The sequence below is a fragment of the Saccostrea cucullata genome, unplaced genomic scaffold, assembly GCF_032062105.1.
Source record: "Saccostrea cucullata isolate Sc308-1 unplaced genomic scaffold, CSIRO_AGI_Scuc_v1 ctg7632, whole genome shotgun sequence".
NCBI classification, from domain to species: Eukaryota; Metazoa; Mollusca; class Bivalvia; order Ostreida; family Ostreidae; genus Saccostrea; species Saccostrea cuccullata.
Window position 1 is genome coordinate 3,046 of NW_026927681.1, and position 27,935 is coordinate 30,980.

Genomic DNA, 27,935 nt, shown 5'->3' on the forward strand with positions numbered 1-27,935 from the left:
ATAATCTAAGACTTATCCTTTTGATATTAGATGTGACGTATAAAGGTACTAACTAGTAAATGATGGCAGAGAAGAGAGATTGCGAAGGAACGACAGAAGATGAGGGAGATGTAAGTGTATATTTTTAATGCAATAATGCACAGGAAAAAATGTACAATGTTTTAAGTAACAGCAACATTTTTTTCCTTTTCAACATATGCTAAATTGATTTAACATATTTATGAATCCATTTTAGTTTTATCATGAAACAGAATCCTAACGAATAGAGGTTTAAGATAACTAGCTCACAATATTCTACAAAGTCTCTTCCTAATGAATTGGCATTTCATCAATAGGACATTAAAAGAAAAGGATTGGATACGAACGCCTTTGCTGGAACAAGTAACGACATTTCTGATGATACAATTTGTCAGTATGACAAAGGTGAGAATCAGATTTGAAATAAAAATCAACCTTTTAGCACTGATTTAAAGTTATTTTCATTAAAATCAAAGTTTTGCTTAAAAAGTCATCTAACATTTTTTTCAAATAGGGAAATCAAATTAATGATTGTATTGTTTAATTCAAATCTTAATTTATTTTACTATTTTGTGCTTGATTCTGATATCCGAGATTATTTATTGGGCGATATGTTTCTGACAGATCCGTTATCAGATTTAACAAGGAATCAGCGTGTTGTTCTCTACACCCTGTACATGAGTTATTTGGCGATTTTTGTGAATCTTATATCTATCTGTATTATGATGACGTCACTATGGGAGACATTGATGTCTGGAAGATACTGGAGGAGCTGGAGGACAGGGGACTGGTGGAACGTGACAGAGAAATGTTTAACAGTGACAGAGCTGTGTATCATGTCTCAATAAATAAAGAACATGAGATAAGTCAATCTTTTATAGAGAACTGTCTACTGAGTGACATAGACAGAGACTTCCTTATAGACGTGGCCGAGGTTTTCCCCTTATATACGTGGTATACAACACAGGACCTTATCATTAACCGTGATATTTCAAGTCCACAAGCCAGTAGATCTATAACAGTGATGAGACTGATTATGGAGGGAAGGATGGACGTAGTAGGAGATATTATAGAGTGTACGTATACTTCAGTTATTTATGTAAAGCTAGATGTTATAAAAAGTAATTACTTGTAAATCTGGAACACGTCCTTGTATATATGATAAAATTTGATTATTTTTCAACAGGTCAGCTGATTAGGCATATCGATTTTGATATTTGCATGCAACGAAAATAGTTCAAGGATAAACTGCCTTAAGAGCACTTTATACCAAATACAAAAGACCTATATACCAAAGACCTATATACTAACGTGATAAACAACTTCTTCATTGTCATGTTTATCTATGCAAAGTATCACGCACAACACTACAAATTTTTCAATTTACGATTATTCCCAGTAAACAGGATGTTTTCTAATTATCATCATTTATCCCTTTTATGTATTGAAATTGATTTATCATTCTACCACGGTTATTGAAAACTTGAAAGGAAGCCGCTGGACATTATTCTCCAATAGATCACGAACGTCATCAAAAAATTATCAGATCAGAAACACGTATCAAATCTAAACAATTCAAATGCATGTTTGGCTGTAGAATGAAATACTTGATTAGACCACATCGATGTGTTGTCTTTTGCAGTATAAACACTGTAAATTGCATCAAGTTGCTGATGAATGTCGGTTTTTATAGCAAAGCGGGGCTATTTCACAGACATCCTTACACATTAAACAACGTGATTTTAGCAGTAAAACAAGAACATGATTTTGTTTTTGTATATTCATTTTAACTGATCAATACATATTACGAACACATTTGTAATTAAACAAGACTATTTTTAATGCAACGAAAGCTCAAATCATCTGCATTCCATTTTCTCTGGTGTTAAATAGAACAGCGTAATCAAGACATGGTGACCTAATTCGTTTCTCTATAGAGGAAACAATCGGCCGTATTTATCGCCCTTGGTAGAATAGAAATAAAGTCCTTGTTGTCGTGAATGATGCAGAACAACCACCTCGGTCTCGAAATGTTGTTTGAAATATAAAAGCCAAAGCCTCGGAGGTTATTCTGCAATATTCACGAAAACGCGGACTTTATTTCTTAAATAAATTTTAAAGCAAAACAAGCATTCTGAGAGTATTGCATAAGCAATACATGTCCCCAATCGGGGTCCCCTTTTTCTTCAGGATGTCATATTAAAATTTGCAAAAGTTATGTCAAAGGTAAAACTGAAAGATTTCAAGTTGTAAATGCCTTAAAACTAATCAAATAATCCACGTTAAGACGAAAATTTAACTTATTTCTCCACCGTGACTGTTCTTTCCTCACTTCAGTCGACAATCGGAAGTAAGCGCAGTTCGAACCCGATCTCAATTAAGCGATCATGAAAAATATTCAAAAATGCCATAATACTGTCAAAAATCAATGAAGTGAAGCGAAATTCAAACTTGGTCTGTAACTTGTCAATGTGTAATCCTTGGGACAAGACCTTTCATTGGATATCAAGAATATTGACCCTTTGATCTTGACCTTAGAATTTGACCTACCTTTTACAAACTTTAACATTGGTCATAACTTTTGAACGGTAAGGGCCAGCGGTTTCATATTTCTCATTCGTAATCACTGAGATTTGAGACGAAGCCTTTCTTTAGTACCCAACAACCTTGACCCTTTCACCTTGAAATTTAGTTTGTTCTGTACTATAAAATGTTTACCTTGGTCATAACCCTGGAAGAAGTGTAGCTAGCTTTTATATTTCGCATTTTTTGTGAAAAGGCCTTACTTTGGTACCAACATATTTAATCTGCATTTGAGAAAGCCTAACCTTCGCTATGTTGCCATACGGGGGCATCAGTGTTTCACAAACACATCTTGTTTGTCAAAGAATTGGAATATCACAACTTGGGTCATGATTGAATGAATAACTTTTACAACGTAGTTTTTAGTTTTTTGCACAAAAATAGAATTTAAAGTGAAAATATTTGTATAGATTAATAAGGATGGTTTCAAGAAGGCAGACTTTTAAACATCACAGAAGGCTTACAATTTCTTCATATTCTTAAAATTTATTATTTGCATCATTTTCAAATATATACATTTGTGGTATCTCTCTATTATATAAACATACAGAGAGAAAATATCTTCAATTCTGTATGAAATTTGTCAGAGGTCAGAGGTCAATACGTGACCTAATCACACGGCGCAATAATATCTACCAGTACATAAATTATAAAATGACCTGCTCTACTTGCTTTTCATGTACAAAGATGAACAAAATAAGCAAGTAAAATGATAAATACATTGTAAACAACTATTTCAGATTGTTGGCTATCGATCGATTCAACCTGTGTATATAGAGAAAATTAACACGTTAGGGGCCTAGCTTTGTTTATATTTTTTTTCACTTTTGTCGGCTGCACAGTCTCTAACGTTCATCCTTATTTTTTGGGTAGACCTTTTGTAAAATATTCATGATAAACTAATATTTTATCTTTAAATTCTACTCACGATAAATGTGTTAATCTGTTGGAAAAAATCACTGCAATTATGCCATGAACGGCTGCCAAACACCATGAACACCTCGGTTTTTTCGTAGTTCAATGCAAACATGGTAAAACTGTCGCCAGTGTCTCAGTGTTTATCAGTGTTTTACAATAAATGTGCATTTAGTTACTGAAATCGTAGAATGTTTTTGATGAAATTGCAAATTAACTGGCTCTGACAAGTGTCTCAATCCATCGGATCCACCCATCCCTTTCCAGCGACCGAAATTCCTCCAACTATTTATCATCAAACTTCGGACGTGTTTCTTGTGTCTTTTCAGCATCGATTATCAATTTTCACGAATAAATATATTCCCAGACAACAATATGTTCACTATTACTGATCACAAGTAGCATTTCACGAAATATTCTCTTCCAAATAGATTCCTTAGCCTAATGAATTCGAAGCGTAACCGCCATGCAAGCCGATTTACACCTTGTGTCATTTTTCAAAATCTACGACGGATGGTTAGTGCAATAATTGAATTTGAAAACATTCAATTGTCTGTCTCAAATGTATATATAAGTAATAAATAACAAGTTTATAAACTTCAATGGGAATTGAAGTGGGTCGGTACGTGATCAAATCTTCTGAGAAGGCCTTCGGCCCATGGAAGTTTATAAACTTGTTATTTATTTCTTAATAAAATTAGGCTTAAAATATATACCTACAAGGCATCCGTTTTTTATGCCCCTGTAAACGAAGTTTCGGTGGTATATAGTTTTTGTTCTGTCTGTCGGTCTGTCTTTCTGTCGGTTTCTCTGTTTGTCCGCAAAGACCTTTCTTTGGGTTCAACCAAATTTGACCTTTTGACCTTGACCTTGGAGTTTGACACACTTAAACGCAAAAATTTTGAACTTTTACTTTGGCCATATGTTTTGAACAATTGAAACCAGAACATTTATATTTCACATATGTATTTTTTGTGGTAAGACCTTTCATTGAATTCCAACATCCTTGACCTTTTGACCTTGACCTTGGAAATTTCCGTATCAATGAAGAAACTTTAACCCTGGCTATAACTTTTGAACAATAAGAACTACGGCTTTCATACTTCACATATATCATTTTGAAGAAAAAGATATTTCATTGGATATCAAGAACCTTGACCGTTTGACATTGACCTTGGAGTTTGACCTACTTTAAAAAATACAATATTGACCATAATGTTTTAAGGGTTCGGGCAAGGGCATTCATTCTTCACAAATTTAATCCTTGGGGCAAGTTTTTTCATTTGATATCAAGAACTTTGACGCTTTGACCTTGACCTTGGAGTTTGACTTACTTTTTACAAACTTTAAGCTTGAACATAACTTTTGAAAAGAAGGGGCTAGAGCTTTCATATTTCACATGTGTAAGCCTTGTGACAAGGCCTCTCATCGGATATCAAGAATCTTGATCTTTTGACTTTACCTTAGAGTTTGACCTACTTTTCGTTCCAACTTTTACCTTGGTCATAACTTTTGAACGGTAAGGGCCAGCGCTTTCATACGTCCCATACGTAATTTTTGAGACAAAACCTTTCTTTAAAACACAACAACCTTGACCCTTTGACCTTGAATCGGAGTTTGTCCTATATTATAAAATGTTTACCTTAGTCATAACCCTGGAACAGGTGGACCAAGCATTTTATGTTTCGCATTTTTTGTGAAAGGGCCTTACTTTGGCACCAAAATATTTGATCTGCATTTGAGAAAGCTTAACCTTCGCTATGTTGCCATACGGGGGCATCAGTGTTTCACAAAATATGATACATCTTGTTGTTTGTAACATCTGTCCTTAACATAATCCATGGACCCCCTTCTTCTTCAAACCATGTAAAGATCTTAAATCGGGAATCATGATGCATACATATAGGGAATAAAACTTCATATTCCATAACAGGAAACCGTGCCATACTCTGTAGTATATTAACATACACTGTATCTAGGTTTCAAGTACAAAGTAAGTAGATTCTGCAATTCCTCGGAATTACAGTTGTTGGGAAGGATTATTTCAGTGGATGGTGTCCCAATTATTAGGCCTCTTGTTGGTTTAAAGATACATATTAATTTTCCCCGTATTCCCCTTTTACATGTATCTATTGTTACTAATGAGGAATTGTTACAATCAAAGAAATATGATTATTCATTTTCTGTATCATACAGACACAGATGACATATTATTGCCAGCGGGATACGTAGCCGAATTGGATGGATTTGTCCAATTTTGGGAGAACCATTGTAAGCGGAGAAACATACATCCTACTGATTGGTCTAATGGAGTCCGTGATGAAGAAATGTTGAGATATTTCTCAACATATCTATTTCTTTCTGGATACGAGGAGGGTTAACAAGAATGTTTATTATAATATATATACGAGGAGTTATCAAAAAGTTCGTGGACTGAGGCTATAAAATTATTACTATGTTGTCTATGCTTATAAAATTTATAAGGAAAATATAACAACAAACAATAAAAAAATGTTAAAAATTTTAGCTTGATACCTTCATTATTTCTCAAATAATTATAAAATTAAAACCATATTATATCACCACCCGGCGCCGTTGCCGTTAAGTTTCATTACGTCCGACAACGTCATTTTTATTTAATATCCGCTTCTTCTACCCCGTACACTTATTTTGATGAAATTCCCATGACCTGAGTAGGAACTTCAACCCGTCTGGTTTATATGACTTAACAATGTCATGAACATCGCCTTTCAATGTATACATTACCGGTATTGTAAATTTTTACGTGTGGAGAGATCCTCGCTTGATTGTACCAGCATATTTTGTTTTAATATGGCTAAAAAAACATGATCAACGTCATTATTTGACGTGATTGATGTTTCAACCCTTGACTACAAATAGCATCCCTTCTCTCTCTATATCTATTTTGGCATTAAAAAAAGTAATCTGAATGCATATTATTTCTCCGTAGCCAGTTTATACATTTCCTAGGTGTATAGCAGTTTTTACTGAGACAAAACTTTATAGAATGTTGAAAAACGAAACCCTTATCTTCTTTTGACGTCATTTTCAAGGCAATATTTGTACGGATACTCCATGTATAATTTATGATAAAATTTCACAGAACTTCAAGAATGAGGTAAAAATTTCCTATTTTATCGAATAATAGTGTCACAACACATACCTGAATTAACGGCATTTTTGGATATCAAATGTAGATATCAAAATATTTTTTCTTAGTTACAATAAGGTCGAAAAAAAAAACGTCGTTTTCGCGGTTGCACTGCATTGCCATACCATTGCTTACTAAAACATTACTAATTTATGAAAAAAAATTAGGATTTGTGATTTATTTTTTAGATAGAAAAGATTATGATAACTAGATATTTTAAAATGCATTCATGTACCTAAAGCTATTTTAATTTTATGGCGATAGTCCACGAACTTTTTGATAGCCCCTCGTATATATTAAATTAATAGTTTCTATCTTTCTGATTTGCTGAGATACAACTATGTAGAATAAACACAACGTTATATTCAGCTGAACTTAACATTCGAGGTGAATATAAGGAATTTATCAGGGGCGGATACAGCATTTGTGGTTAGGGGGCGTGGATAACTTTGTTGAGGCAAGAAGTCTGGGGGCCGCTTTAAGGCCCCCAGTGGGTCCAGGGCGAAGCCCTGATGGGGGCCCAGGGGGCGAAGCCCCCGGAAGCTCCTGGGTTTTCGTGTATTTTAGAGTAAAATCAGGTACAATAATAGTGCATATTTTTCAATTATTTTGGTAAAAGTAAATAGCATATAGGTCTAGATATTTGAATAATAAATGTATTGAATGTTTATCAATTCACATTGTATTGTAACATAGCGGTATGCCACTATATAATACAAGATTTACTTACTTATTACTTACTAATAGTGGTATTGGTTGGTAATGTACCAAAGTACGACGTGTTCAATACTAGTAATGTCATACTTTGAATAGTGGGGGTCCAGGGGGTGCAGCCCCCGGAAGCTCCTGGATTTTTGTGTAAGAATAAAGAATAAGACCATACAGAAAAACACTTATTTGGTTAGTTTTGTACCAAAATGAGGTTTAATAGATATTAGTCACATCATACTTTGAAAATTTTAGGGGGGTGGGGGGCGTGAGCCCCCCAGGCCCCCCTTAAATCCGCTAGTATTTATATCTCTACATTGATCTAAGATATGGAAATTCCAAATTGATAGAGAAAGTTTTATGTGGACATAACGTAGAATAAATTAAGTATCTTAATTATTTCAGTTGTCAGTTTTCCCTGATAATCATACTAGATTCGAAATCCAGCCTATAAATGAACCTGAAATATCATTTTTTTTTTCATGGGAACTAAAATAAATTAAAAAAAAAATTAAATTAATGCGACTGGTAATGTTTATTCACATTGTATCTCTGCTTGTGTCTTTGTAATTGGCAAGGACTAGTAGTGAGTTGTATAATTAAATCATTAAGTAATATTGTAAAACAATTATTGAAGTTTTTGAAGTGAATACGATGATTTCACTACCTTTGAAGTACAATATTCACCTCAATGTACATTATACTCGTCAGATGGCTAAAGTATTGGCTTGACCTCCAAAAACAGCTATTGTTGTATAACGATACGTAACATATTATTCAATAAGGATAAATGCTGTTATAGCAAATCTTGCCTGAAAGTATACACTTTAGCCTAAATACTGATGCGTTGAGTGACGACACTGATGAATCTGACTGAAATACTATTGCGAAATTCAACAAAGAATCTGACTGGTGTTTTTTTTTTTTATCGGCCCGCCCTCTTTGTCATGGAATGTTTCCAAAAAAGATAGAACATCTGTAGAAAACGGGCAAACAAGTTGTAGGCCCCTACTTACTGAGCGAAGTATTAAGTGGACCTATGCAAAACTTCATTAAATTATTGTGTGAGTAATGATCTTTAAATAAAATTTGTTCCAGGGCTGGTAGAAAGTGACTTAAAATGACATACACCACACGGGGCATATTTTTGCGATTGAAAAACACGACCCTTTTAATTTTGTTCATTTTTTCTTCAGTACATCAATAAACTTAAGCGTACTTAGATTTGTTAAATATATGTGATATTGATAATTTTATAGTGATTATATAAACAAATATTTTTTTCCTTTTATATTTTACAGTAAAAAGTGCACTGCATTAAAAAAAAACAACAACAGGGATTTCAATTTTTTTTCATCGCATGTTTTGATAAATGCTATGACGACTGTTACAATAGGTATGCAGTAGCAAACACACATTTGAAAGCTGGTTTTGTTTGACAGTATTGATAACAAAACTGTAAACTATTGAATAAATCCGATGTTTAACCACATATGAATTTATATGTTTTAAAAGGTGCTCTGGTATTAGCTGGGTATATATGCTTTCTATGTAAGTAAGCGTTTTCAACACCGAAAATGGAAAATGTCGTGAATAAAAAATCGGCAGATTATAAATTAGTGTGGGTCATCGAACAATATAGATGTGTCTCTGCAAAAAGAATATTAACAAGCTAAAAAGTGATTTTATAATTTGTTTGGTTTTTTGTTCAAAAGGTCACTATTGGTTTTCGACAATCGAAAGGCCGTTGGACGCTTTCCAACTTATAAAGTAAAACATGTCTAATCCGACATGCATTGGGAGACAGATTTTGTGTCGGAATAGACAGTGTGTCGGATTGCACAGTGTTAAAAACAAGGAAAATACTAAAATTGGAAAGAAATGTAACGTCGGAATTAACAGTGTGTCTGATTATTCAGGTGTCGGATTAGACAGTTTTCACTGTATAGGCAAAGGATACTGCACGAGAGGTGGGTCCTAATCATCAAAAACGCTTGCTTTATAAAATGAAACCTTCGATTCAGATTGTTCAATTGTCAAATCCAACGGTGTTATCCCCAAAGGCACGCTATTTTGGCCGCAATGTATATTTTTAAACGAGATTTACGAACAATATAAAGCATTACTATCAAATACAAATATTGTGATACATTTAAACAGTTTTTTGCAAATATTAATGAAATTCATTAATTGTTTTAGCGTTTATTGCATAAATCTACTTTCAGAGTTTCTGAAATTGGCTCTGAACAAGTCAAAATGGAGCATACTTATACTCATATTGATGTCAGAGAAGTACAGTATTTTATATGAAGAGAAGTTGTTGGAGGAAAAAGTCGACAAAATACAACAAACCTTTCTGTCACTGAATGGCTCTGACGATGGAATGTCAAATTATACTTTTCTTATTCAAGATTTGATACACAATGACAAATTACTGACAATGCACAGAGAAAACAAGGCACTAGAGTTTATATCAGAGGATATTCGTCATCAGGTGATGGGGTACTTTGTTCTGAACTGTTTATTATCTGATGAGGATTACAAGAACTACATCCAGCTCTCGTCTTTTGACTCGTTGTTTGATTATGTCCGTACAATGTGGTATAAAAGGGAGAAACAAGAAAAGTATGTGTTTATACCGAGAAGGATGGAGGAGACATTAGTTAGGAGGATTGGAATAGACATCTTAAGACACGCCACACTGGAAGATGACAAGATGAAAGACATTGTGTGTAAAACTTGTAAGATTTTTTTTTTAATAAATTGATCTGTTATATCTTTTTTCCATCTTTTAATGTAGAGTCACTTGAAAAAAAAAAAAAGATTTTATCACTGTAAAAAATAATAATCTAACATTCTGGTATATTTTGATATCTTCTTAATATTAGAATGTCTGTGCTTCGAACCTTCCTTTAACAAAGATAGCAGGAGAGGGGGTGTTCCAATGCAAATAAAAAATATATATTAAATCTGTAACAAACAAAGAAAATCTTTTTTTTTGGCTAAGTGAGTACATCCCCGCTTTCTATGGAACATTTTTAACATTTCTCATTGTCGATTAAGATCCCCGGAAATGGAGGAAAAATATTATCTAATACAAAGATGTACTCCCTTTCCTGATATTTTATGCATATTTCTTACATATTGTACATGTTGAGTTACATATAGTCATTTCCGATGATATGAAAAGTGAATCATTCATGTTCCATGTGTGTCGTTGGAGACCGAGGTCCGTTGCCGAGATTGTGAAGGAACACCTGGGAAAGATTTATGAAAAACTGTCTTTATCTAGCAAAAATGTGTGTTTTGTAAAAAAAAAAATGATTAATTATTGAGGACTTTTTAAATCCAAAGTTAGTCTAGATGTGATGTGAATAATAATACTTGTTAGTTATATGTACTATACATGTAGGTAAAATAATAAAGGTCAATATAAAACAAAAAACAAGAGGCCCATGAGTCACATCGCTCACCTCAGGTCTATGGCTAGGAAAAAACAGAAATTGGTTTATTATTGAAAAATTTAAATCTAAAAGTAGTCCAATGACCAAATGCTTTGCTATTCTTGAGAAGATGATTTTCAAAGAATTTTCTTATGTATTTCTATGTAAAACTTTGGTTGGCCAATTTGGCCCCGCCCTTCCCCCGGGGGTCACGATTTGAACAAACTTGAATCTACACTACCTGAGGATGCTTCCAGATAAATATGATCAATTATGGCTTTGCTATTCTTGAGAAGGTTATTTTTTAAAGAATTTTCCTATATATTTTTTTCAAAAATTTGGTCGGCCATTGTGGCCATGCCCTTCCCCCGGGGGACATGATATGAACACACTTAAATCTACACTACCTGAGGATGTTACCCCATAAGATTCATCTTTCCTGGCACAGTGGTTCTTGAGAAAACGATTTTTTAAACATGCCTTCCAATTTTCATTAATTCCCAATTCATTAATTCAACGAGTTCGTGGCCCTTCATTTGAACTAGCTTGAATTCACTTTACCCAAGGATACGTTGTGGCAAGTTTGGTTGAAATTGGCCCAGCGGTCCTTGAAAAGACGTCAAAAATGTGAAAAGTTTACAGATGTGATACAAAATGTGATCATAAAAGCTCACTTGAGCCTTCAGCTTCATGTTTAGAACTCAAAGTCCGAAGAGGGGAAGAAAAATAAAAAATGCAATAAATGTCTTGATTTCTGTATCTTGCTGTTTAATGAAGTTCATCTGAAACGAATCTTGAAAAGAGCTGGTTTACCACTCCAACACAATTTTTGCTCATCTTGATAATAAAATATTTTACCACGCACACTTCGTAATGACAGTGGTTACTATTAACAATCCTTCGAAACAAAGGGCATTTTACGAGTTTTTATTTTATTTATTTTTTGTTCTTAAAGTTAGGTTCGTAGAGTTTCTGCTCTAATAATTGTTTCTTTTTCAGTAAATATTCCAAGAGAAATTCTTTATTGGGACTACGATGCAAGATGCAGGTACATAGAATGTGCAAAGAAAGGGACACAAACGATCCACAGGGCCCGTGCTATGATTGTTGGTTGTGCTGGTGCTGGAAAAACTACCCTGCTGAAACGACTACAGAAGCGATCGCTGGATGAATTACAACAGGTTCAATCTACAATAGGCCTAGAAGTTCACGAGGACATCTTTGAAATTTCGGAAGACAAATGTTTCTTAACAGGTATATTTCCCTAATTGTCTTAAAGTAAAAACTGGCCTGGGGGCCATAAAACTTAGATGAGCTCACTTTTGATCTCAGTCTCACTATTTTCAAAGGAATATATAGTGGAAAAGTGAGACTAAGATCAAAAGTGAGCTCGTCTCAGATTTATGACCCTCAGACCTGATCTTCATAAATAACTTCACCAAAAAAAACTGGATATTAAAATTGCACTCTTTTATGATATACAGGTATTTTAAATACATCTTATCAATCAATCTGAAGAACGAAAAAAAAAACATTTTAATTTGAAATTTGCATTTAAATAATTTATCACTGATTTCTTATCAATCTGATATTGAGTAATAGAAAAATAATTTACTTTTGATTACTAACGACTTAGATAACTGTTAAAACGTCGCAAAAAAAGAAAAAAAATATATAATTATTTTAACAAGTAAAAAAATTAAACCTCGTGCAATTGTGAACGGTTCTTTTTTAACAGGCATATGACTAAATGTGTACATAAATTGACGAACTCAATTGTTAACAATAATATCTTGGTAGAAAGTTAATGGCGTAATCGTAAATTAGCGCTACACAATTTGGTCTGGTATTTGTATATTTCAAACTTTTATTAATAGTGTTTATTACTTAGTGCAATACTGTCTGCGTCAAAGTGACTTAAATGTGAAGCTCGCTTATTTAAGTACACATACAGAATTATATTTATTTGATAATTTCGCAGTGGTATGTGTCTCATTTACCCTACGTCGATATGACGTCTTTAGAAACGATAATGAAATCTGCCTAAAATATATATTGCAAAAACATTTTTAGCTCACGATAAAAGAGCTCATCAAAATGATTTTTTCTATCTCTTTCTATGAAAACCTTCTCAAAGTAGGCAAGAACCATTCAACTTTGTCATAAAAATCTCTATATTATGCAAATTGAAGTTGTACAATCATTTCCACTTTCCCTTCCAATTTTGTGATTTTCGCCTTTATATGTATTAAATTTTACGATTAAAAAAATACATAACACAAAATTTACTTGCCTTTGCGTCATGATACAGTATTTTTGAGAGTTGAACTATGTTCAATCTCCGTTGGTCATAACGCATTTAACATGCGCAGTAATTTGTGTAAATAATATAGAGCTGAACGCGAGATTACTGTGTCTACCAAATTACTTTGATGATATTTAACAGAAAACATGCAAAAACATCCGCCACAAATAGTTCATGTCATTTTCACCTGAATTGATATCATTTTTATCATTTAAAATGTAAGTAAATGAAATGATAAAGTAATCTTATTTTGAATATTAAATTTCGTTCAAAGTAAAACAGAATTATAAAGAACCTCAAAAGTTTTTCGTAATGGAACTCATTTTTAGTATAGGGTCATCTATAAACACTGAAAAAGATACGAACGACACCTCTACAAACTGACAGCAAGCGTTAAATCTAGTCTTCCCGACGCCCGACTTCCGACGGTCGCAAACTTTGGATTTTTCTTTTTCATCAGTGCACAAAATCTATTAAAACTTTTCGTGAACAAAATCTTGGTTTATCATGTATAAAAACTTTAGGAAACATGCGTATTTATAACTAAACCAGCAGTATTACCCTCCAAAAGTGGTAAGTCCAGTACACTGTTCAAAATGTTAAAACCAAAAATGGACACTGATGCTCTCGTAAAATCGCAATTTAAAACAACAAAATGAAGTTTATTTTATAAAATAAAAGGAAAACCGTATTTACACACCGGATAATTTGTACGCACACAAACTATCACATATACGAGGGTTGATCCAAAAGTTCGTGGAATTTCTTCATATATTTTATTTATTTTTCAGTGGAATTGGTTGAAAATTACAAATGAAAATACAGACACTTAATATACATTTTAAATTAAAAAACATTTTAAATATCTTGGAAAGTAACTTTATGGCAGTTGCCATAGGAACGGTTGTTTGGAAATGCGTGGGAGACATTAACGCGTTTATTATCATTTTAATTCTAAATACGTGAAATAAGAATTCAACCGCCCTGTGTGGTATATAAAACGAAAATTATGTCATTATTACGATTGATTGATCTTTTATAAACCTTTGTGTAAGAGTTTTACTGATTTTACTGGATATTTAGTTTATTAGTTGATGATTTATTGTTCATCTTTAAGGTGTTAGATAACGTCAAATTTCGGTGAAGTCATAAGTTTTGTGAAAATCCCGGGATCACTCTATCTAAAACGCGTATATTTTTGACATAGGCTTGGGAAAAATGCAATTAGTTAATGGTTTTCCAGAAGCATAAGAAATTTAAGAAAAATAGAACTTCCATAGACGTTGATAAAAGGTGTGGTCGCTTTTTTAGAGGCTCTGTTTAAGTACGTGTCCCCCTAGACAAATTTAAAGCGTTAATGGACATTGTCGGCTGCCGTACTGTTCTTGACATTGCTACTGAAATTGGAACATCATATGGAAAGATGGGTAGTATCGGAAATATGAGTAAAAAATAAAAATATTTTGGAGCGAGAGGATACCCAGACTTTTCTTGAGAAAAAAAAAATATTTCTCTATTTTCTTTAGGCAGCATTTTGTTGAATTACGTATTATGATTGGACATTTGGGCGAGATGCTTCTATAATGTGACGTGACATATCTGACGACGTTACGTCGAAGTCTCCCCCGGGTTTCCCAACAATCCATTTTCAGAAAGCTCGTGTGACCTTATTGGTAATCGGAAAGTGGTGAAATTTTCCAATATAGTTGCATTATGACTCTATATTATGAATATGCCTGTTGATTGATTGCACCAAATCACGAAAAATTTTTAGAAAGAAATTCCACGAACTTTTGGATCAACCCTCGTACAACTGTTTTTATGTTTGTTCTTTAAATATTTGTTTTTAATTTGGTATTGCTTTTTTTCTTCACAAAATTCAAGAAAAAAGATAATACGTATTGACAAACTCTATGTATGATGTTGGCTTCGTGTAATTGAAATATATGTGTATATTCACAAAAAAAGTTTTATATATTAAAACTGTTAGATCTTGAAAATCCACATTTTTTAAACATTAATATTATTCAAGCGAAACTGAAATTTATATGACACATGGGTAAAGGTGCTAAGGAAAAGTATATTACAAGAGATGAACTTGAGGTATTGTGAGCAGTGAAATATATAAATGATCAACCGCCTCTAATATGAATAGAATGGCAGTGTCCATCTTTTGCAATGCGAAACCCAAAATATGTGTTGGATGACAAAGTACTGAACTTTTACGAGAAGCACTGACTTCGTCAGTTGAGGTTTACTTGGACATTTAAACTTGTATCATGTACGGAAACACAGAATTGATAATGCATGAGACCACCTTTCTTGTGGTCATAGGTATGGTGGCAGGGGTACTAACATGTGAAGACCGGGAACTGAGGGTAAGGCTGTTGTCGTTTTCTTCAAAGACAACTTGTGTGTGCATTGAAATAACCTGTTATTTCAGTTTATTTAAATATTGAGCTAAATATTTATATCGTAAAGGAGCTACCGTACATAGCCCTAGTGTAAAAGTAAGCGTCAAGTGTAAAAGTCAACGCGCCTCGTAAAAGTCCAATAAAAGGGGCACAAAGTCAATCTGTAATAATAATTCTATGAAAATTCCATTCAAAGTTGCGGATAAGAGATGGGTATACTTTAAGTGTAATAAACAGTTGGACGGATATCCCAATTAATAAATACCCTCCCGTTTTTGAAGCACGGTGTATAAAAAAAGTCTAGCATTATGGCTCATGCATATTTTTTTGCCATTCAATGTCACTGAATATCTTTCTAAAAATTGTTTAAACTAAAAAATATGAAACAGTTGTCTGTATTTGAAATAAATATATTGTTCACTAACTTAACCTCCCATAAAAAAAATTATTTTACATCATGTTTAACTCCCATGAGTAGGATTGCATTTTGAACTGTATAACGCGATATTATTTGAGAAGCATTGGCCTTTTTTGAAACACAATCCAATATTTAAAGAAAATTGCTTCATTCTTTAAAATATGTAAAATTGTGATAATTATCTGATGGTTTTAAAATTACTATTGATTTTAGCCGTGAAAGAAGAAACAGAAAAGGAAGGAAAACAACTGTTGAGTGTCATGGATTTTGGAGGACAGTGTGCCTACTACGCCTGTCATCAGGTGTATCTCAGCAGAAGAGCTTTCTATCTACTGGTGATAGATATGTCAAAGTCGTTTTATGAAAGGATTGACAGAAGATTTTGTGACCAGGAGGAAACTATGTTTGCAGATTGGACATATGGAGGTATTTTAAATATCTTGAGTTATTTTTTGTTTATCCCTATATTCGATGGATTTCACTCATTAAATTTTATTTCATATCAAACTGCTATGAAGTCAAAATGAGTTTTTCGTAGGAACGATTAAGTGAAATAAAATTTAATCCAGTGTAAAATATCAAGAGTGATGAATAAAACATGGAGTAAAAAGTATATCATTTTCATTAAAACCATGTTTTTCCCTGTCGATATTACTCGAGGAATAAAAACTCGTATGTTGTTGTAAAAACATTAAATCAAACAGAAAATTAAAGATTTTACATTTATAATTTAGTGACTATCGCTTTGCTGTTGTTGATCTGTTTGCCACCTGAACGTAGAAAAATTACAATTAACTGCAGTTCCCATCCTTTTTCTTTACAGATTTTGCACATACTGAAATAACATTTAGTATACAAATATTCAAAAAAAATATTAAGATACATGTTTTGTAATATTTTGCGTATACTAGAGCAATTCTTGGCTGATTTCTGCCCATAATTATTGGACGGATGACATGCGTGTTTCACTAAACCTCTCTTGGTAAAATATGAATGTTTTTGATGAAAACACTTGAACGACCCCGCAAACTGAATAACTTCTTGTAGCAATAAGATTTTCATAGATCCTTTATTACGTAAGATTTCACTATTTGACTGGTAACATAATTTAATTTTCGGTTTAAAATTTACGAAATATGAAAATTGTTGACACACATGATAAGATATTGCATTTCCTCCAATTTACGGTTTTAAGCTGGTACAATTTTTTTTTCTCAAGTTTGAACAAATATGCTTTTTTTAACAGAATATCTGTTGTTCTGGATGAAATCTGTCCATATGTACTGTGATGAAGCTGCACCTGTAATACTTGTTGGGACTCATCTTGACAAAACTACAGGACAGGTATACACGATTTAAATTGAATGGATTTAGGTATTTAATGTATAATAATGAAGGGGTTTCGAATGATTTCAGATAATTTTAAATCAGTTAAAATGCACTGCTAGATAACAATAAATAAATAGTGATATAAACCAAAGTCAAAAGACTGATAACGAAAGGAGACAGTCATTTTGCACGTTAAAGGTTTTTGAAGAGTTATCGGCCCTTTATGAAAAGAATTTTTTTTACAGAGTACCTTAGAATTTGTGCTGAAAATAATTTCTTTTATTTTAGAATCTAATTATCTAAATGATTTGTATGAAATTCAAATTACTTTTTGCAATATATGAGCAAAACAAGTGCTCCCCAACTAATAGACATCAATGAAAAATTTAAGGTGCGATTAATTGGACAATAATCAAAATGTTGTAATTTCCATTGGTGGTGCATATTTATTTGATAACGTCTTCAAAATGACTCCAGATTAAAAATATCAGATCATTCATTTAAAGGGTGCGAAATTTAGTCGTTATACATTGAATAGTTAAAAAGTAGATGTTATCACTGATAAAGAGTAAATTCTTATAGAAGTTATGTAAGTAGATGTAGATCTATAGATATAAGCATATAAATAGAACTTTTCTATTACAATTGTTTTTCAAAACACGTTTTGATTGGCTAGTGCACTGATGTCTGAAAAAGTAAAACGAGCATTAACGGGAATGAAAGCTTTTCATTGTGACGTTATAATAGAGCGACGCAAAAACACAATGCTCCGTAACGTTTGCTTCATGTCCAAAAAAAAACCCGTAAACAATAATCAGAATGCATTGATTGCATTAGATGGGAATAACTATCTTCTATTTTGGAATTTGCAACCGTCAATGCTGATTTAAAGGTCGAAAACATCCGTTTTACCGGTTTCACGACGCATCGCCGGTAAATATCAGTTTTTGCGACCATTAAATCAGGATAAGCGGTCGCAAATGCCAAATTAAAAGATAGTTATTCCCTAATTTTCTTCCTATTTTTAAAAAAATTGTTAGACATTCAGTTTTCTAAAAAAAAAAGTATAATATTCAAAAAAAAAATTATAAAGAAACTTACTTTGCACGCATATCAATTTTCTTTTGCTAACACTAATTTAAACAAAAAGCATATATGAATAATTCAATCACATTTGAAGAAGTGAGAAAATCTGAAAATTATATAGAAAGCCATTATTCTACTCTTAATCTTAGTTTTCTATGTTTAGACCACCAATTCATTCTACAATAGTATTATTAAGCATCTACGGTTTGATAAAAGCCTCAAGAAACACTTGGACAGAAAGAGATGCTTCCTTGTAGGATTTCAAAACAAAAATGACCCTTCTTTAGATGATCTTTCTGACCTGATGATCTGCATCGCTTCAATTGCAAAAGAGGATCGATGGAAGGAAACAATACCAGCTGACTGGGCGCTGGGTGAATCAACCCTCAGGTACCTCAGAGGACAAAACCGTCGAGTGATTTCAAAGGAAGATTTTCAAAAAGAATGTTTTGGTAAAATCTATGAAAAATATAAACAAGTTCCAGATATCTTAAAACTCTTCCATGAAATCGGAGTAATTTTGAATTTTAAAGACGACGTTCTTTCTGAAACTGTTATTATTGACATCCAGTGGTTTGTCGATGCATTCAAAAATATCATAACTGATTTGAACCATGTCATGGATGTTGTTGAAAACAATGATGATTGGCAAAATTTTTACCAAAATGGATATATGTCGGACTTGCTTTTGGAAGAAATATGGTCAACTAAAGGTTTCAAGGTTGGAACATTCAAATCCACGATCCTTCAATACATGCAGCGTCTTGGTTTGCTTGTTGTTGGTGATAACCAACACTACATACCATGCATAAATAAGTGTACCTTTGATGCCACCCATGAGGACAGTTTTAGAAGGTGGGAAAATAAGACCTCGGTGCTTGTTCTTAGATTTCAGTTTCTTCCATATTTCATTTTCTGTCGCCTTGTTGTCGCCTGTATAACAAGAACAGATGGAGAATGGGGATTTCTTAACGACCAAGGATTGCGTCTGTTTAAAGACGTTGCTTGCTTCGCTTACAAGGATCACAAAGTTGCTCTTGCTGTAAACCATTCATCGATACAGATCCAGGTTTTTAAACCTGGTAACTCAATTTTAGAAAAGAAAGTTACACTGGAGGTACTTAGTACCATAGAAAGGCTACTGAAAGAACTCTCAGGAACTTTTCATCAGGAGATAATGTACACTGTAGGATACCAGTGTTCCATGAACGAAGTATTTAGAGAATACGACGGGTGTTTTGTTGAGGAGACAGAAATTTACAGCAAGGGTCAAATAGATTGTCCTAGACATGCGTTGTTACATCATCATGTTCTCCGCGAATCAGATTTACTGTATCACTGGAAGCAGGTGAAAACTTTTTTTTATTATTATAACATACGTATTATTATTTCTTATCTAGGTAATGCTTATTATCTGCAAGATTAAAAAATGTTATCATACTAAATGTACTTTCTTTTTTTACATGTAACAGGACTGTAAAATTGAAAATCCAAGAAATCCAGGTTAGTTTCTTTTTTCATTATAAAAAAGATATTGGTATGATATAATTATGGCACGAAGTTACGTATGAATTACTAAATAATATCTTAATAACAGTGGCTGCTTTACGTCAAGACAATTTTATTGTCGCTTATGAAGAGGGACTGCGAAAATTCAATTTCAAGACATTTGAACAATTGACAAAGGTTGGACGAGATGCCCTTCAGATCTACTTTGATAAAGAATTCCCATTAAAGGACCTTGTCAGCATGTCATCGAGACAAGCGAAAGTGAAAAAAGCACTTCGTCTGAATGACGATCAATGTGCTAAATTATTTCCAGGTATATATTATCTTATTTGTAGACTGTTTCATGGAGTCATTCAAAGACATAGGTGATGTCTATAATTCATGGAATCCGGATAGGGCCACGCAGTTCACTATCCCATCATCGCACCATCGAGGTTTGAGTCGATGGTGCGATGACGCGATAATGCGATGACGATGAAGGGATGGTGCGATAACGATGAAGCGATTGTGCGATAGTGCGATGACGATGATGCGATGACGCGATAGTGCGATGACGATGATGCGATGGTACGAAAGCGATGCTGCAATGGTGCGATAGACACGATAAAGCATCGCATCATCACTATCGCGCCATCGCATCATCGCTATCGCACCATCGCAGCATCGCTATCGTGCTATCGCGTCATTGCATTATCGCCTCATCGTGCCATCGCATCATCGTCATCGCACTATCGCGCCATCGCATCATCGTCATCGCACTATCGCACCATCGCTTCATCGCTATCGCACCATCGCTTCATCGTCATCGCATTATCGCGTCATCGCACCATCGACTTAAACCTCGATGGTGCGATGATGCGATAGTGAACTGCGTGGCCCTATCCGGATTCCATAATAATTACATATGTATAAAATTTATGGATTGATTTTACATGTTTTATATGCAGATCCTATTCATTTTTGAGTTTAGCAGGAAACATCCTTCGGCAATCTTTTAAACTAGAAATGTACACGTGTTTTTGGTAGAAACATTGTTGAACATAAAATCCAGACACGTAGCACCCGAGGACGAGGGGGGTATCCCCGACATCTTTTCCCTTGAAATGTAACATTTCACAATTAAAAATGTTTCATGAATGCCGAATGCACACTTTTTTGTTGCTGTTAATTCATTAGGAAAGAAATATTTATAACATCCCTCTTCTTGTACAAAAAGGAATTAACTAGTTTGGAGACAGTTTTCATGTTTCTGCATTTTAAATGTTATCTTTGGGTAAGTTATTTCCCTTGTTTGCACCCCCTTTCATAAACAATCCTACATTCCTGATGAAAAAATCTTGTATATAAACAATATTCAGATACAGAATAATACCTTCAGGAACGAAGCAGAATAAAAAATAATTCTTTTCAACTTAATTAAGAACTCTAAAAAAGTGTGAGATTTAAAAGTTATTTATCTAAGAATTCTTTTTTTGCAAATATTTAGACCATTTGATTTCATATTTCGCTTTTAATTTCACAAAAAAATATTCAATGTTGCATCTTTCTAGTTACAGTTAGTAGAGGCGGCTTCAATTGAAATTTGATACATATCAAGAGAAATCTTCCTCTGTTTAGAAAATTAGAAATTAATATCCTTTAGGTCCATATACAAATAGTCTACATTCTGTTGTAGCTAATAAGTCCAATCCTTCCTCAGAAATGTTTGATGTGACGATGATGTACACGATGTTACGTAATCGTAATCCAAGTATACAGTCCCCGACTAAAGGTTGGGGAAAGACTCCGGAAACATCCGATACAAGATTGACAGATGACGTAGAAAGGATCCGGATTTACAGAAATGAAATTGGGCATGCAACGGAAGCAACAAGTAAATTAGAAAAGAAGGAACTAGAGAAGAAAGCAAGAGATCTCATGCAGGTATTATCATTTAGGATATACCATTATAATTTGTGGTTCATTCATGGTTTCCAAGGTTCTTATGCGTTGTTCGTGAATTTCATGTCAATCTTTGCTATACTATATTCATGAAATTTAACATGAGCACACAATATGTAAATTCCTTTGTTTCATAAGGTTTCTGCTACATCATATTTCATCAGCATTTTTTGCAATCACTGAAAACAACTTTAATTTTTCACATCAGGGACGTAGCGTAATGTGTTTCTAAAAAAAGCTTTCACTACACATTTCACACAGTCTGGCACAAAATGCTTAGTAAGTCTTTATCAATTGAAATTAATAATTCTTGCAGTAGCATTATGTTTTTCGTCAATTATTTTTTTTTATTTTTTACCGCCTATATGTGATTGCCCAAGATCAGAAACTGTGAATATGTTTGTTAAGGAAGTAACTCACCCTTCAATGAATACTTTAAAGAATTCTTACAGTCATTCGATTTCCACACACATAATTCTAGATTGTTACAGAGTCTCTATCATTCAAATTATGTCTTTCACCTTTAGTCAGATGTTAGGTTCCCTTTTGTCACAATTCCGATTTTCTCCAGCATGTCTGATTATATAGTTGTTTTATTTTTTTTTTATCTTGATCAGGTCTTTATTCATTTAGTTTTTGATCTTTTTAATTAGGTTCCGTAAGTTACAGTACATATATGACAAAGTTGGCGGTAAAATAGCATGGGTTCTTAAAATGATTTGATTTTATTGAATTTAACTATTTACGTACCTAGGCGATTCTGGGGTTGAGCAACGGAGTTCTGAAACAAAAAATGATGAATGTGTTGGAAGGAAGAACATAGCAAAGTGAGTAATCAACACAATCATTAAAAAAAATCAAAAAATTCTAATTCGATATTTATTGGGTATTAAACAATTCTATGAAAAGTATATTCACGAGGGTTGTCCGAAAAGTTCGTGTACAAGATAAAATCTTTATGAAGCTGTATCATTGATACTTCTTTTCTAAGTTTGTTTATAATCCGTTCCTAAATATGAATTACAAAATGTAACATTATTCATGTAAAATGTTATTCAATGTAAAAATTTTCAATTTCAAATCTATGATAACAATCATTCCTTCATGACAAGTCTTAAGATGGCGATCCGGAGCACCGCAAATTTCCATTAAAGATTAATTTTTTTACTACATGAATTTCATATATTTTAGGAATGACTCTAATTCTTCGCCAAATTATTCGATTATAACCTGTTTTGGGCCAGTTTACGCTTTATAATCTGCAAAGCGTAAACTGACCCAAACCAGTTTATTATCGAATAATTTGGCCAACAATTAGAGTTATTCCTTATAATTTAATTGTTAAATAATCAAACAAGTGTGGGTATAAAATTATGCTGCTTTTTATGAGTTCAAATTTGCCGCTCAATAATACATCCCTAGTAACGGAGGTGATGGTTAACGAGGGAGATAATAACTGATTCCCGGATCTAACAACCATGATGTTTGTTTACATGAGGTAAGATCGAGCTACCGTTTGAAGTTAAAGGTACATTTATTAAATCTGGAATTTTCCATAAATCCCAATAACTGGAAATGAGGGATTGCATGGATACAAATGATTCAGCTGGTTGTCAAGGGGATGTGCCCCCATACCAAACCAGGTTATTAAGAAATATTTTGCTTTCCTTTTTGGAAATAAACCAATCGTCTAGAATACAAGCAAAATTGAATTATATTATGTAAAATTCCACGGAAATTTTGTTGATTTTTGAGTTTGCCAAAAGTTATAAGATCTAAACTGCAAAATTCAAATTTCAAAATGGTTGAGAATTTGAGGTTAGAATGTAGTAGGACATGCTCGGTATAGTTTGAAAAAGGTGGAACAGAGAACATTTTATAATGGTTTACGTAGACGTCAGAAAATCACCATTCATTTAAAGATTCATAAATTCAAGATTGTTAGTGGCATATATTTTCAGACGGAATCGAATGTTTACAAAATGAGATGCATAAAGGAAGACCATCAATCCGAGAATGTAGTGCTGTAAAATTGAATTTCGTATTGCGACCTTGCCGGTCTTTCGTACATTAAGGTAGTTTTTTACGCGGACAGAGGTTTAATGATTTTCATGATCCGTGACAGAATGTTATAGATATTATTTAACGTATAAACTTAGATCAGTTTGTCAGATTTTTTATGACTGGTTAAGAGACATAGGGAATTATTGAGTTAGTCTGTGTAAAATTTATTCTGACTTTTGAAAAAGTAAAGGATTTTTGTTTTAATGCTCCTGGTACGAGCATGTGTTTTTCCTTTTATCTGATAAAAATATAACTATTTTTGTTGTGTTTTTATTAAAAGAAAATGCATATTTATAAAGTAAAGACTCAGATTAATGAAAATAATAGTGTCATATATTTTATTAATATTTGTCAGTAATTATCAACGTTGTCCACGAACTTTACGGACAACCCTCTTTTATCGCAATAATTAGTTTTTTTAATGTCAAACTTAAATAAATACAAAATACAATGCTATAAGAAATGTTTTGAAGGCTTACTCGGTTCAACTTTGATAATTCAAGGTCACATGGATGGCAGAATCTATGAAAAAAGTCATCTTGCAAGGAAAACAAGACCTGGCTACCAAGACTGAAGAAATGACTGACGTCAAAAAGAACTTGTGTGCACAATCAAAGTGATCTTTAACGATGTAATTCTGTTGATTATTAATCATCAGATAGGAAAACAAGGCAATTTAAATTTACGATATACATGTATGCTTTTGATAAATGATGTGAATTGTCATGGAAAACGATTTTTTTAAACGATGTCAATTTGAAATAGAAGTTAAGCATTTAAAAAATATATGATGTGTAAATATAATAATGACCAAAACACTGATACAATGTAAATGTAACTGTGAAATTTGCCTATTTTTCACTAAGAACATACTGACAACAAACCCAAATCAAATATGTTTATAGTCACAAACATGCTAAAAATTTCAATTTAATGTATACGGTATTGATCAAATATATATGATGTGAAGGAAAAGTGCAACATTATAATTTTTCACACTCTAGTAATTGTGCTTTATTCAATATATTTTTTGTCTTTTTTCAGTATGCCATATTTTGTGTTATTTGGATTTTAATCCAGACATATATATCAAATAAAAAAAACTTTTTTACCTCAAATATTTGCTGATAAATTCAGTAAAATATGCAAATTCGCTTTTTATTTTTTTTATGAAAATAGAAATGGAGGAATTTTTATTTTATTACATATTATGCTATTTAACAATGCAACGGGTATGGAGAAAATGTTTGAAGAAGTAAAGAATTGATTAAGAAAATTGATATTTTTCAAGATGAAGAAAAAAGACAAAAAAAACCTTATACATTTTTACTCCCAGTCTTTCTGTGGAATTGTGTACTATTTTTTTTCTCTTCTTGAAATCAATCTTTATAAAACTGTTAGTGGAAAGTTTAATATGGGTTTTTAAAATTCAGCTAGTCTGTAGTGGTACCAATGCCATTATTTTTCTTGTGGAAATTTCATCTAAAACTTTTTTTAGATATTTATTTGGTTAACTTACACAGAGAGGGATTAAATGGACTTTGTCGTCCATCGTACTCGAATTTTTCTCGACTTAACCAATCGCAACATCTGTCACAAGAAGAAAAAATCAAGCTAGACTATAGGAAAGTCAGCTTGGCGGACCCATTGAAAAAAAAAATTGCTTTTTTATCAGCTTAGAATTGAAACTTAAAACTGCCATGGAAATATTAAAGGAATACTTTTCCTCGAAAAAAAAATAAATTTAACCCCATGAAGTTAGAAACCTTTTCAATCTAGGGTTTGCAAAAAGCGGGAAAAAACTCATATTTTTCAGAACAGTTAGAAATACTGGGATTTCCCGGGAATTCGATAGGATATTTCCCGGGAAATACTGGGCAGCAATTAATAGCTACTTATCTATATATATAATCATCTTGCTTGTGTACAGACATGAAATAAACATTAATTTCTAAGACATTAAGGGCAGAAGAGACGTTCCTTAATAATAGATAAATTTTTCTAAGAGTTTGTCATTGAAGTAATGCTACTTAAACATGTTTATTCACAAAAAAATTGAGGTACCTTACCAGGCATTTCTGCAAGATACTAGAGGTAGTTTTTCTTATATAATCCTTTGGGGATGAAAAATAATTTTCTAATTTCAAATGTTTAGGTGTTTGGATTTGTTTGATACGTTTAGAAACGGGTTTCAAAATATGAATTTTATAAAAATTTGGAATATTTTTCAAACATTACGAAGATATTCAAAACAGATTTTGAGGAATGTCTCGTCTGACCTTAACTTTATACATGTATCACTGTTCACAAATAAACAAAGTTGATTTTCTGTTTTAAATAATTTTAAGTGGTATACTCATATATCAGTTCATAGAGGTATCCCTTTTGGGCTTTTTAATCTTACGGAGAGATGATGCAAACAAACCCATGCAAAAAAAAAAAAAAAAAAAAAATACAACTTGGACCATGTGTAAGGTCAGAAGAGAACGACAATAATGTAATTTTGATTCAATCGAAGCTTATTAATGGTTCTTCTTTCGCAAATATGAATAACATAAGTTTGTTAACGATATTTTTTTCTGTCACTGAAATGGTTATTTACAATTTTGCACCAAACAATATCGACATCAAAGTTGCAGTTCATATTGCTTTATCAATTGATTGGAATATTTGAATATTTGTTTAAATAAGGATTAAATTTATTATGTTTATGCTTTTTATAATTGATAAACTTCATAATTATCTTAAACTGAAAAGAAACTTGAATAAAACAGTGTTGTCCTTAAAATACAATAAGAGAACAGATGCTACAGGAAACATATGTTATGAAACCTGGAATAGTGATTTAAAAAGTATTTTTAATTGCAGACAATCAATTTAATTAATCATCAATTTTTGTGTTTATTCTTGTTCTGAACTCGTTTAAGATAAAATGAATTAAAAGAAATAAATTTTTGAATTCCAAGTATTTCTCATTTGGATACATTTTACAGTATTTACCGGGACTGGAAATTACCGTTAGTTACTACTAGTAATTTACACCATCCGTATTTCCCAGCCAATTGACAGTTAAATCATCAAATTGAAATATAAGCCTAAATAATTCAGGGTTGAAGATAGGAAATTAAGGCTCCTTCAATACGGAGCATGATTGTACAAGGCACAAGGTACGAGTATTAGGAGTTAAAACTTTGGAAGTCGTTTATCGTAGAGTGTCAAATTTTTCAGATAATCAAATTAAGCTCTATCTAAAGTAACAGAGAAAGGCAGAAGTAAAAACAGTATTTGCTTACTTAAAAGAAATGAAGAAATGTCAAAATGTAGAAATATTGGAAAAAGACCTAAGCCGAGAAACTGTCGAGCAAAATGAAAATAATGCTACAAACGCCACAAACCTCCAAAATTTCACATGATGGATGAGGGTCTCGCACATCTCCTTAAAAGTTACTGCGATACACAAAATTCAAAAAAAAAAATCCAAGCAAGTGAAAATGTACATTGCTAAATATATAGAGAGGTTGACGACGTTGACAATCTAAACAACTGAAGCAACTAACTTTCTTCTAGAAAAATATCAATATGAAAAAAAGATGCGATAAACCCTGTGGTGTCTATCACATTTTATTTCAAAATCAAAAGCAAATGGCGAAACAATAAAAGAAATATACTCTTGACTTGGAATATACATATACATGTAGATCACTGCATGTGTTTCATCAACAAAATAGACTAGATGCTGTCATGAGACAGTAATACCCGCACTAAGGTGTTTGCCTCTAAATACACGCTCCTACATATTGGGCGACTTTGCAAGGAAATAGTCAAAATAATTCTATAATTTACATGTATTAATCAAATTGATTATGAAATTCTCAGACCCTGTGACCTATAACTCAGAACGTCTTATATTTATTTTACACATGCTTAATTCATTATATACCAGTCTGAATTTTATTAATGATGTAAATTCATGCACAGATCTGTCGGGGGGGGGGGGTCAGGACCCCCCCCCCTGGAATTTACAAGGTTA

At 32.7% G+C, this 27,935-nt stretch overlaps 1 protein-coding gene across 1 annotated transcript; it reads left to right on the top strand.

Moving 5' to 3' along the window:
- On the top strand, positions 1 to 25,178 carry LOC134275196 (uncharacterized). Its single transcript, XM_062757455.1, has 14 exons — positions 1 to 110; positions 336 to 423; positions 643 to 1,094; positions 5,713 to 5,892; positions 9,622 to 10,137; positions 11,839 to 12,093; positions 16,190 to 16,402; positions 17,223 to 17,320; positions 18,555 to 19,739; positions 19,864 to 19,894; positions 19,989 to 20,213; positions 21,576 to 21,823; positions 22,596 to 22,668; positions 24,409 to 25,178. The coding sequence occupies exons 3-13, from the start codon at positions 755 to 757 to the stop codon at positions 22,662 to 22,664; spliced, it is 3,360 nt and encodes a 1,119-aa protein (XP_062613439.1). The 5' UTR covers positions 1 to 110; positions 336 to 423; positions 643 to 754; the 3' UTR covers positions 22,665 to 22,668; positions 24,409 to 25,178.
- Positions 25,179 to 27,935: the final 2,757 nt, after the last annotated feature.

Excerpts from the sequence above, each read along its gene's own strand:
- LOC134275196 (XM_062757455.1), top strand. The coding sequence starts at position 755 with ATGGGAGACATTGATGTCTGGAAGATACTGGAGGAGCTGGAGGACAGG. Across the intron at positions 19,740-19,863 it reads TACTGTATCACTGGAAGCAG|GACTGTAAAATTGAAAATCC; the intron begins GTGAAAACTTTT and ends TACATGTAACAG. Across the intron at positions 19,895-19,988 it reads TGAAAATCCAAGAAATCCAG|TGGCTGCTTTACGTCAAGAC; the intron begins GTTAGTTTCTTT and ends TCTTAATAACAG.